At 42.7% G+C, this 12,602-nt stretch overlaps 1 protein-coding gene and 1 long non-coding RNA gene across 2 annotated transcripts in view; one reads left to right on the forward strand and one right to left on the reverse strand.

Moving 5' to 3' along the window:
• Positions 1 to 900: 900 nt before the first annotated feature.
• On the reverse strand, positions 901 to 7,475 carry LOC125087619 (uncharacterized). Its single transcript, XR_007123464.1, has 2 exons — positions 7,003 to 7,475; positions 901 to 1,164 (listed from the first exon to the last, which is right to left on the reverse strand). It is a non-coding gene; the product is annotated as an uncharacterized LOC125087619 (long non-coding RNA).
• A 13-nt stretch (positions 7,476 to 7,488) lies between these two features.
• The window catches only part of CRLF3 (cytokine receptor like factor 3), a 36,948-nt gene continuing 31,834 nt past the window's right edge, over positions 7,489 to 12,602 (forward strand). Inside the window, exon 1 of the mRNA XM_047708102.1 lies at positions 7,489 to 7,702. Coding sequence (XP_047564058.1) covers positions 7,586 to 7,702 — 117 coding nt within the window. The 5' untranslated portion in view covers positions 7,489 to 7,585. The remainder of the gene's footprint in view (positions 7,703 to 12,602) is intronic.

Genomic DNA, 12,602 nt, shown 5'->3' on the forward strand with positions numbered 1-12,602 from the left:
ATAAAGGGTTTAAATTTCTCCAGTGAAAACTGGAGGTAGGGATGCCTGGGTGGCCCAGTCCGTTAACCGTCTGCCTTTGGCTGGGGTCATGATCCCAGGATCCTGGGATGGAGTCCCGTATTGGGCTCCCTGCTCCCTCCCTGAGCAGGGAGCCTGCTTCTCCCTTTGCCTGTTGCTTCTCCTGCTTGTGCACTCCCTCTCTCTGGCAAATAAATAAAATCTAAAAAAAGGAAAAAAAAAAACTGGAGGTAGTTATTTTTTCTTTTACAATTATTAGCCCCAGATAAGGTTTTTTAGGAAGGGGGACTGCACTACCTTCAGTCTTCTATATATTGTTTTGTTGTTCCGGGTTTGTTTTTTTTTTTTTTTTAAATTAATTCTTTATTTTTTCAGCATAACAGTATTCATTATTTTTGCACCACACCCAGTGCTCCATGCAATCCGTGCCCTCCACAATACCCACCACCTGGTGCCCCCAACCTCCCACCCCCCACCCCTTCAAAATTCTCAGATCGTTTTTCAGAGTCCATAGTCTCTCATGGTTCACCTCCCCTTCCAATTTCCCTCAACTCCCTTCTCTCCATCTCCCCTTGTCCTCCATGCTATTTGTTATGCTCCACAAATAAGTGAAACCATATGATAATTGACTCTCTCTGCTTGACTTATTTCACTCAGCATAATCTCTTCCAGTCCGGGTTTTTTTTTTTTTTTAATTTGTTATTACTCACCATAGATTAAGAACATTGTCCAAGGAGACGGATGAGGAAGAGGACAAGGAGAGAAATAAAAAAGTCCATTTGACTTCAACCCCCAAACTCCTCTTGGCCCCAGTGGTGGTCATTATTACCTATTTGGTGGGTAGTAGCACTGTATATGGATACATATATGTATCCACAGAAAAATCTTCAGTGTTGTTTTTATTTACAGAAAAGGTTACAATATAAATATCACTCAGCAATCTTCATTCATCATTGTTTTCAAGAGCTGTCCATAATCCATGTAGATCTGATTTACTTCCTTTCACTCCTCAGCATTCCATCCAACTAGACACATTTTATTTATTCGTTTCCTTAGAGTTGTCTCCAATTTTCTATTTCAGTGAGCCGGTGAACGTTCCTGTCTATGTCTCCTTGAACTTGTGTAATGTTTCTCCAGAAGACACACCTAAAAGTGGAATTGCTGGGTTATCAGGGTATATATCTCTAGTGCTTTTTATTCTTCTCAACTACTAAGCATTTAAACTGCACTGGTTTGTTCAGCATTTGCACTGAGTTTATTTTTAAGTACGTAGTTGGTATTTTACACAACTCTTCTATAGGAATTCATGGCATTTATAAGTTTTAAACTAAATGAGCTCTCTCATTTGTATAGCAAGTTAGCATTTATGATGTGTCCATGGGGTTTTTTATTATCTTCCCCCATCTGGCTAACCACTGCTTTTAAAGATTGATTGATTGATTGATGGATTGATTGATTTGAAAGAGAGGGACATGTGTAGAGGGGGAGAGTAGAGGGAGAGGAATAAGCAGACTCCATACTGAGTGGGAAGCCCATCACAGGGCTTGATTCCAGGACTCTGAGATGAAATCAAGAATCCAAGACTTAACTGACTGAGCCACCCAGGTGCCCCACCCCCTTTTAAAAATTATTAACTTTTGTATTTATCAAAGTAATGCCTGTATTTGGTTAATAAATGGCAAAGAGCATTATAAAACTTACTATCAGAAAAGAGCTAGGGCACCTGGGTGGCTCAGTCAGTGAAGCATCCAATATGATCTCAGCTCAGGTCATGATCTTAGGGTTGCAAGATTGAGCCCCATGTCAGGCTCCACACTCAGTGGGGAGATTGCTTCAGATCCTTACCCTCTCCTTGTGCCACTGCCCTTCCCCCTGTTCACGCTTGCTCACCCTCTTTCACCCTAAAATAAATCAATAAATCTTAATTTTAAAGATTTTTATTTATTTATTTGACAGACAGAGATCACAAGTAGGCAGAGAGGCAGGCAGAGGGGGAGTGGGTGGGGGAAGCAGACGCCCTGCTGAGCAGAGGGCCAGATGCAGGGCTGGATCCCAGGACCCTGGGATCATGACCTGAGCCGAAGGCAGAGGCTTAACCCACTGAGCCACCCAGGCGCCCCAATAAATCTTAATTTTTTAAAAAAGAGCTGATTTCTTTCTTTTTTTTTTTTCTTTTCAAAGTAGGCCTTTTGCTCAGTGTGGGGCTTGAACTCACCACCTTGAGGTCAACAGTTACACGATCTTGGGACGGCCGGATGGCTCAGTGAGTTAAGTGTCTGCCTTCCGCTCAGATCGTGATCCCAGGGTCCTGGGATCAATCCCCATGTTGGGCTCACTACTCAGCAGTGAGCCAGCTTCTCCTTCTCACTCTGTCTGCTGCTCCCCCTGCTTGTACCCTCTCTCTCTCAAATAGATAAATAAAATCTTTTTAAAAAGACAAAGAAAAAAAGAGTCACATGATCTACTGACTAAGCCAGTCAGGTAACCCAAAAAAGAGCTGATTTCTATGTCATACCCTAGTATAATTTCCCAGAGACAGTCACTTTCAAAACTCTTCTAGCACTATAAATATCTCATTTATTTTTTAAATGATTTTTTAAAAGATTTTATTTATTTACTTGACACAGAGAGAGAGATCAAAAGTAGGTAGAGAGGCAGGCAGAGAGAGGGGAAGCAGGCTCCCTGCTGAGCAGAAATTTCCCCATGCGGGGCTTGATCTCAGGACCCTGAGACCACAACCTGAGCCAAAGGTAGAGGCTTAACACACTGAGCCACGCAGGCATCCCTAAAGATCTCATTTATTAAAGGATTTTTATTTATTAGAGAGAGAGAGAGAGAGAGAGTGCTCATGCACAAGCAGAGGGCAGGGAGAGGCAGAGGGAAAGGGAAAGAGAAAACCGAGTGGACTCCACACTAAGAGCAAGCCTGATGCGGGGCTTGATCCCAGTACCCTGAGATCATGACCAGAGCTGAAATCAAGAGCCACTGCTTAATCAATTGAGCCACCCAGGCACCCATCTTCTTATTTTTAAATAGAGCAATTTGCTTATACAGCTATTTCTTGATTTAACAATTTTGAACAGTATTTATTAATGTCCTTTTATGTTGGTTAAGGACTTAATTCTCTTCTAACAGCACCCTCCACACTTTCTCTCTTCCCACCTTCCCAATATAGTTATATCATAAAGAAGTGTATATCTGTACACAAATGGTCATAGCAGCTTTATTTGTAATAGTAAAAAACTGGGAACAGCCTATCAAAAGGTAAACGAACAGACAGACTGTGATACAACCATACTATGGAATACCACTCAGCAATAAAAAAGAAATGAACTATTAATACATGAAACACGGATGAGTCTCAGAATCCTTATACTGAGTAAAAGAAGCCAGATGAAAAAAAGAATACATACTGTATGATTCCATTTTTTTTAGAAAATGGAAACTAATCTAGCATATCAGTCCTTACTCGAGTTCAGGGGTTGTAGGAGGGATGGATTATATGGGAACTTTGGGAAGTGAGGGAAATATTTATCTTGGTGATGGTTCCACAGGTATCTACTCAGGAAAAAGCTCATCAGACTGTATACTTGGCAGTTTATTGCAAATCAGTTCCTTCAATAAAGCTGTTTTTAAAAATTGTTAAAGCTAATTGAAGGTTTTCAGCATGGGGGAGATGCATTAGTGGGGTCCTCTCCCTAATATAGAGATGATCAGACGAGCTGGTAAGTTTTTTTTTAAAGATTTATTTATTTATGTATTTATTTGAGAGAGAGAGAGAGAGAGAGAGAGAGAAAGCGCACACACACAAGAGAGGGGAGGGGCAGAAGAAGAAGCAGACTCCCTGTGGAGGAGGGGGCCTGACATGGGATTCCATTCCAGGACCCTGGGATCATGACCTGAACCGAAGGCAGATGCTTAAAGGACTGAGCCACCCAGGCACCCCCAAACTCCTGTTTTTAATGGTGCATTGTGAGTTCATAGAAGAATGTACTAAAGGAATCTGCAGACTTACTCTCAAATGGTTTATTGAGGGGGAAAAATTTGTATTTGTGATTTTTCTTATGTCTGAGATTTCTGTAAATTTGAGTCCTCAAAATTAAACACATACAGCATTAATTAAAATGTTTCGAGTTATAGTCAAGATTAGAATTATCTCTTAATTGAAATGCCTGGGGCACCTGGGTGGTTCAGAGTGTTAAAGCCTCTGCCTTCGGCTCGGGTCATGATCCCAGGGTCCTGGGATCGGGTCCCCACAAGGGGCTCTCTGCTCCGCAGGGAGCCTGCTTCCTCCTCTCTCCCTGGCTGCCTCTATGCCTACTTGTGATCTCTGTCAAATAAATAAATAAAATCTTAAAAATAAATAAAAATAAAAATAATTGGAATGCCTGTGTGGCTCAGTTGGTTAAGCATCTGCCTTTGGCTCAGGTCATGATCTCAGGGTCTTGGGATGGAGTCCTGCATTGGGCTCCTTGCTCAGTGGGGAGCCTGCTTCTCCCTCTGCCTGCCATTCCCCCTGCTCTCTCTCTGACAAATAAATAAAATCTTAAAAAAAAAATGTACATTATGGGGCGCCTGGGTGGCTCAGTGGGTTAAGCCGCTGCCTTCGGCTCAGGTCATGATCTCAGGGTCCTGGGATCGAGTCCCGCATCGGGCTCTCTGCTCAGCAAGAAGCCTGCTTCCCTCTCTCTCTCTGCCTGCCTCTCTGTCTACTTGCGATCTCTCTCTGTCAAATAAATAAATAAAATCTTTAAAAAAAAATGTACATTAGAATTATCTCTTAATTATTTTTTATTGGACAGTAGTATTTCTTTGTCTGAGTCCCTATTCAAAAACTAGGTACTATGACTTAACTTAGTTGTAGCCTGTTGATTCTAAAGAATGTGTTAATAGCTTTAAGTATGCCCACAGGGTAGTGAAGAGACTAAGAAAAAACATTGTCAGTATGTGCCCAATACAGTTAGAATCTTTCTGAGAAAAGGCTGGAGAGAGGGGAGAGGAAGCCTGACCAGATAACCAAAGTATTCTGGACTGAATCCCTGTTTACCAAATAGCTCTCTGGTTACAACTTGATTTTCCAACTGTTGTAATCTTCAGAGCAATTATACCCTTATTGTAAATAAATAACTTAGCAAGTTGCATTATGTGTTTCTTGGAAGACTTATTAGCACAAGGAGTCTGTGACCCTGAATCTGCTCACCTCTGGGTAAACTTGAAAAGTCAATTCTAGATCAGTGTGATGTGATGGAGATAAAAATGTGTACAACCCTGCCTGCTAACCTGCGGGCTTCTATCCTTGCCTCCTCTGGTTACTAACCAGAGTATTTACTTTGCTCCAAAGTTGAAAACAAAACATCCACAAATTTTAAGCCCAGGAGGGGTGGTTTCACGAGATTTTCTTCAGTGTTCTTTGTATTATTTTTCTGTATAATGTGGCTATATTAAATACATATTTCCTGCCTCCCATCAATCAGGTCAAGGAAAGAAATTTGAATGAGACCAAAATTAGTGTCTTGGCCTTGTGGATGTTTTCTTTTTAATTTTCCTTTTTATTTTTTTAAAGTTTATTTTTAAAAAGATTTTTTTTTTATTTTTAGAAAAAGTGCAAGCCTGAGTTGGGGCGGGGGTGGAGAGGAAAGGGGCAAAGGGAGAGGATTCTCAAGATTACCCACCAAGCGAGAAGCTTGATGTGCAGCTTAATTCCAGGACCCTGAGATCATGACCTAAGACAAAAATCAGGAGCTAGAGGCTTAACAGATTGAGCCACCCAGGCGCCCCAGTTTGTTTGTTTGTTTGTTTGTTTAAGTAATCTCTACACCCAACATGGGGTTCCAACTCCAGACCTTGGGCTCAAGTATCACAGGCTCCTCTGACTGAGCCAGCCAGGCACCCCCAATTTTTCTTTCTCTTTTTTTAAAATTTCCTAAAGTCTTCCAGGGTGGGATCAAATTCTATTCAATGAGCTTTAGAAAGCACACAGAACATACTGTGTTCAAGAACATTTAATAAATGTTTTTTACTGACTCAATCCATGCAGAAACCCTCCTATTTCCTTGGACCATTTGACTCTCATCCCCTGCTTTACTCTCAAAACCTCTGTAAAGGTCAACATCCTAATTCAAGCCTCTATCATATCATAGCTGAACTAATGCCTATGGTCTTTCCTTATTTACCACTCCATCCATCTATCCTACGGATTTTCATTTCACTGAAGAAATATTTATGGAGAATTTACTATTGCCAACCCCTACTTTATTTTTAATGAATGTTTTTTATTTATTTATTTGAGAGAGAATGTGTGTGGGTGGGTGGGGGTAGGAGCAGAGGGAGAGGGACAAGCAAACTCTGTGCTGAGCTTGGAGCCTACAAGGGGCTTGATCTCAAGGCCCCTTGCAGGACTCGATCTCATAATCCTGAGATCATTACCCGAGCTGAATTAAAGAGCCTGGCGCTTGCTTAGCGCTCGCTTTGACTTTGAGCCACCCAGACTCATCACCTATTTTTGTATGACCCCTTAGGGAATAATGATTTTTTATTTTATTTCTTCAGTTCTTTTAAAGAGGGAGGGAGAGAGAGCGCACGTGGCGGAAGGTGGGGGAAGCAGAGGAAGAGGGAGAGAGAGAATCTTTAAGGAGGATCTAAGCTCAGCCCAAGCCAGACAAGGAGTGGATCTCACCACCCTGAGCTCAGGATCTGAGCGAAATCAAGAGTCCCCTGCTTAACTGACTAAGCCACCCAAGCACCCACATTTTTATTTTTAAATAGCTTTAAAAGGATGCAAAGAATATTTTGTGACACGCGGAACTTATGTGAAGTTCAAATCCGTATCTGTAAGGTTTTATTTGCACATGGTCACGCCCATTTACCCCCGAGTTGCAGCCGAGATAGGATGGCTCACCACGCTCCCACGTTTTACTACTTGCCCCTTACAGAACGAGCTTGCTAACACCCATCTTGGACTTCTGCCCGGATTGCTGTACCTACCGCTGGCCATGCTCCTGGCTCATTAGACTGCGAGCTTCTGGGTGGTGTGCTCTCATCTGACCCTCTGAGCACCGTGCCTGGGTCACAGTAACCTTCTAAAACGCCTGCAGCTGCGGGGACGTTCCTTTGTCGGGGAGGTGGGATAATGACCATTTAAGAGCCGTCTGGGTGGAAATACCGACGGCTTGACAAAGTTGATTCCCCTCTCTGCCCGTTTCCTCCTCCGTGAAATGGAGACGCAAGGGGGGCTGGTTGTGAGGCCCAAACGCGAAAAGATGGGACAAGCACTCCGCGAGGTGTAGTTACTAATCTTTCGCTGACCCCACGCGTCTCTGGAGGAAGCACTGCGATCCGGCGCTGAGCGGCAACCCGGCTGCCGCCGCGAGGTCACGGGGGCGGGAGGCGCTGGGACCCGGAGGCTGGTAGTGCGGGGAGCCGGCGCGGCTGTCAATCAAGGCGGCCGTGGGGCGGGGCGGGGCGGTGCTTCCGCCTGCGCGTGGTAAAGCCGGGCGGCTTGTCGGCGCCCGGGACTGTGGGGGAACCGCGCCCGCAGCCGCCGGCCGTGCGGCCGGACGAGGGGGCGATGGAGCTGGAGCCCGAGCTGCTGCTGCAGGAGGCCCGGGAGAACGTGGAGGCGGCGCAGAGCTACCGGCGGGAGCTGGGCCAGAGGCTGCAGGGGCTGCGGGAGGCGCGGAGGCAGGTCGGAGGGCCTCGCCCGGAGGGGTGCTGAGGGCCCCGGGGAGGGCGCGGGGTGCCGGTCGGGTGGGTGGGTGGAGGACTAGGAGGGCTCCAAAGGGCGGGAGCAGGGCGGAGGCTCTGAGGGTGCCGGGAGACCCAGCAGGGTCTGGGAACTAGGGAGGTGGGTGCGAGTTGGGGGGGGGGTGTGGAGGGGTCTTAAGGGGAAGGGACAAGTTTGGGGGATCGAGGGAGAGAGTGATGGGCGTTCCCTAAACTGTATGAGGCAGTCGTGGGGATAGGGGCGGAGGTTGTGGGGAGCGAGGGAGCAGAGCAAAAACCGAGGCGTCGGCACAGAGGGCACGGAGGACTGGGGAGAGTTGGGGGAGGTGGACATTCTTTGGGCAAACCTGTCTTGGGGATGAAGACTGATTTTAGAGAGCCTGAATGGGATATATGGAAGGGGAGGACTAAAGAGAGAGCTAATTGAGAAGCAGTAGAGTTAACACTAAATGAATGGGATGAATGCCTGAGAGTAGTACTTAATATGTAACCTTGAGTGTATTAAAAAAAATTTTAGCATAACCCTATTCTAGATGGTTTAGAATTTTTTAGGTGGAGCCGTGTTGGAAGGGCAAAAGAAGGAAAACTGAAGTACTTGAGGGTTGGAGTACAAAAGTGTAAGGAAATGGAAAAAGATTTAAAGAAAGGAGTGCTGAAAGGAAAAGCTAAATATGCTTTCAAGTGACAGCATTATCTCTTCTGTGGGGACATGGTTATCAAAGACATAGGAACACCCTGGAACATATACAGAAAAAAGATACAACCCACTGCCAATGTGTAATAGCACAGATAATCCTCAAAGAACTATTTACACAGGATCTTCATAGATGTTTTTCCAGTGAGTTGGGTTCCATCTGAGTAGAATCATTTGAGTGAGTGGGATTTTTCTGTATCACACTTAATATCAATCCTGTGGGTTTGGTTTTTTTTTTTTAAGATTTTATTTTTATGTAATCTCTACACCCAGTAGGGCTGGAATTCATGACCTGGAGATCAAGAGTTGCATGCTCTTCCAACTGAGCCAGCCAGGCACCCACACTTGATAGTAATCTATGTTGTCATTCTAGTAACTCCCATACTGCACTTATTCTGAAAATGTACAGCTGGTAGAATAGTGCTGTGAAAACAGTACCTTTGGAGATCCTCATCATTAAGAATACTTGGCATGCTCTCGGTTTTCTATATTTTGAAAACCTTGTAGAGCTCCTGTAGGCTGGGCATTATTTGTAGTCAAGTATCAAAACTGGGAGCAAAACGTAGATATGGTTATGCAGTTTGGTGAATGCTTTTCATAGCCTTCCAGTGTATTCATCTTGACTTCCATTTGAAAACCTCTGCCTTATTCCTTCTGCTGTTTTGAAATAGAGGTTCTAAATCTAGGACATTGTTTCAAAAGAGATTAAAGTATCTCTTATTATATGACTAATGTTTCAGCCAGTTAAGGTATCTTCTAAATGAGCAGGATGTTTACTTAACTGTGTCTGCAACTAAGAAACAATAAAGTTGTCACTAAATGAATGAGCTTAGCACCTGAGAGTAGTACTTATTAATTTCTTCTGTAATTTTGGATTCACTGAACACATTTAGAATGATCACATTCTGAATGGCTTAGAATTCAGTTTCCAGGCCTGTATCCTTTTAAATTTTATATCCAATAATGTAAATACAGGACATACTTTCCTATAAGTTAGTGTAGTTAAGAATGGGTTTTTGTTTTGCATTTGAGGCCCACTGTCTCAGGCTGGAGGCCGAAAACACTAAGAGAACATCCATTACAGGTCCCTGATGACATTGCCCTCTGACTGGACTAATAGTGTAGTTCTCTTTTGTGAACTGAATTGTGTTTTGTGCCAGGTACAAGGTGTCTCTCCTCAAAGCTAATTCTAGTGGACTGTGTATATTTGGGTTTGTAGAATAAGTCCTCTGTCAGCTTGGATTCTAAGGAAGGTCTGTGTTACAAGAATGTTATCAAAATAAGCAGCTGCTTTTGTTTGGTGGTTAGGCTATTTTTAGGGTTTCAGTCATTTTCAGAATAACTACCTAAAATTTGGCTTTTTAGTGAAAGATTTTGCATGGGGGAAGGATGAGCAGAGAGGAGAGATGCTCCCCTTTGTGTATATTTTTTACTTGCTGATTTTATTTCCTTTTGGTGTATGATTTTTTTGAAATTGATATATAATTTACATACCATAAAATTCATGCCTTAAGATATGCAATTCAGCATTTTTTAGTATATTGACAAAGTTGTGCGACCATCACTACTACCTAATTCAGGAACATTTTCATCACCCCAGAAAGAAATCCCATACTGACAACCATTAAACTCCTTTCTCTATTTGGATTTGCCTGTTCTGAACATTATGTATGAATAGAACCATACAACCTGTGGCCCCTTGTGACTGGCTTCTCTGACTTAGCATGTTTTCAAGGTTCATCCTTGAATGTGTCAGTACTTCAGTCCGTTTTATGGCTGAATAATATTTGTTGCATGGATATACCGCATTTTATTTATACATGAATCAGCTGGTAGACACTTGGATTACTTTCACTTTTTGGCTATTATGAATAATGTTGCTGTGAACATTCATTTACAAGTTTTTTATGTGGATATGTTGTCAGCTCTTTCAGTATATACTTAGGAATCGGAGTGTTATATGGTAACTCTGTTTAACTCTCTCAAGCCCTTGGGATCCTTTTTGTCTTTGCCTTTGTTTCTTACGCTTTAAAAATCTCTGATGAAATTTGTCTCATGTTAAGAAGCCATGTCTATGAAAATTGAGAAGGGAGAAGAGCAAACCTACGTTGTTATTCTGTCAAAAAGAACTGCCAGCATGTGGCAGTTTCTCTTCTTGTGGTTAAGTTTAGGCCCTACCCTCTGTCTTTACAGAAAAGGAAGTGCTGTGTAGGAATGTACTGGTAGTCTGTAACTCTTACTGTTTAAATAAGTTGAAGACCAGAGAGATGTTCTTGTTGTCTTCAGGAAACCAGATAATGTTTACAGCCAACCTGGCCTAAATGATGTTGAAATCATTAAGAATAGTTCTCTATAGTTCCCTGGAATCCTTGGTACTAAGATGTAAATACCGAAGAAATTAACACCCACTCTCTCTAAATTCATTTGTTCATTCACCCAGTAAATATTTACTGGATGGGTCAGAGATACTTCTAGCTCTTAGAAATACCATGGTGAGGGAAATAGACTAGTGTTCTCGCAGATTTACTTTTCCCTTTGTTCATGGGTGTTGGGACTATTACTCCTAAAGACAAAACAAATAGGAAAAACCTAAATTCTTGTGTCTTCATTTTTAGATTTCACTTCCGTTGTGTTTTTGTTCCTTGTTTATTTGTACAGGGTTGGCTTTCCCACTCATTGTAAGTGATAGCTGATCAAGATGTCACATGGTGATGTCAGCTGGCCAGTCAAATGGGCCTCACAGAGTGATACTACCTGGACGATATTGCCATTGTCTGGGGCCTAATCCTTAAGCTTTGCAGGTCCAGAAACTCCTTCTTTGTACATTATCAAAGGGGGATTAGTTTGAGGCATGCAGGTGCCTATAGTGAGAGATACTACTGTTCTCGTCTGTATACAGTTACAGTTCTTGCTAGAAAATGAACGTGTCAGCCTTCATGTGCCTTTTAGTGTGATTCAGTATCTCTCAGGGCCTTGATGAAAGCAAGCAAGTCTCTTCTCTTCAGAGTAAAGGGCCAGATCCTGTTACCTAATTAAGATATGCTGAGGAGCCTACCTAGCTCCAGCCAGTGGTGTCCTTTTGATCCTTGCTACCACAGGTGTGGTCCATTACCTGAGAGCTTGCGAAGAATGCAAGAATCAGACCAGACCTAACTAAATCACAGTCTGCTTGAACAAGATTGTCAGGTGTGATACAAATGCACATTAAAAATCGAGGCACACTGCCTTAGAGTATACCATTACCAATTTATCAGCTCTGCACTGATTTCTTTAGTTTAATCAAACTGTGTGTTATTTATCCTCAAGATTAAAACCTGGCTGGCTCAGTTGGTAGAGCACATGATCTTGATGTTGGGGTCATGCATTTAAGCCCTGCGTTAGGCATAGAGCCTCCTTTTTTTTGCTTTTTTTCCCTAAAGATTGTATTTTTTTATTTGACGAAGAGAGAGACAGCGAGAGAGGGAACACGAGCAGGGGGAGTGGGAGAGGGAGAAGCAGGCTTCCTGCTGAGTAGGGAGCCCAGTGCGGGGCTGGATCCCAGGACTCCGGGATCATGACCTAAGGCAGATGCTTAACTACTGAGCCACCCAGGCGCCCACAGAGCCTCCTTTAAACAAAACAAAATGTCATTTGAAATATCATAGGTTTGTTAGATAATTATGCAGTGATACACAAGTGAGTAATTGACAATAAGCTAGTGCTTGTCCTATCATGTCCTAATATCTGTAATATGGCCATTTGTCTTTATAGTGTTTTGTTTTCAATTTTTTAATAGTTGATTTCATATAATTTTTTGAAGATTTAACGAGCAGTCTTGATACTCTTAATATATAATACCGTGTCTTCTCTAGGTAGTTACTCCCACGGGGTTTGAAAACTCATAGCCTATTAGTTAAAGACTGGGACAGACCTAGAAGTCAGTGGGGGGAGAAATGTTATTTCAGAAAACCAGGGCAGGAAGCCTTGGTAGCTCAGCAAAGAAAAGAACGCTATTATTGCTTCTTTTATCTCCCACTTCCCCTTTTGTTACCCATTTTCAAAACAGCCCAAAAATCTGTCTGAAAATGATGTTACTGTAGTAGTACTTACCAAATTGTCCTAAGGAAAGGTTAAATCTAGAACTGGGGAAACCAAGAACAGATGAAATAATTTTAAAATAACCTATAAT

This window comes from Lutra lutra, chromosome 16 (assembly GCF_902655055.1).
Source record: "Lutra lutra chromosome 16, mLutLut1.2, whole genome shotgun sequence".
Classification (NCBI taxonomy): domain Eukaryota; kingdom Metazoa; phylum Chordata; class Mammalia; order Carnivora; family Mustelidae; genus Lutra; species Lutra lutra.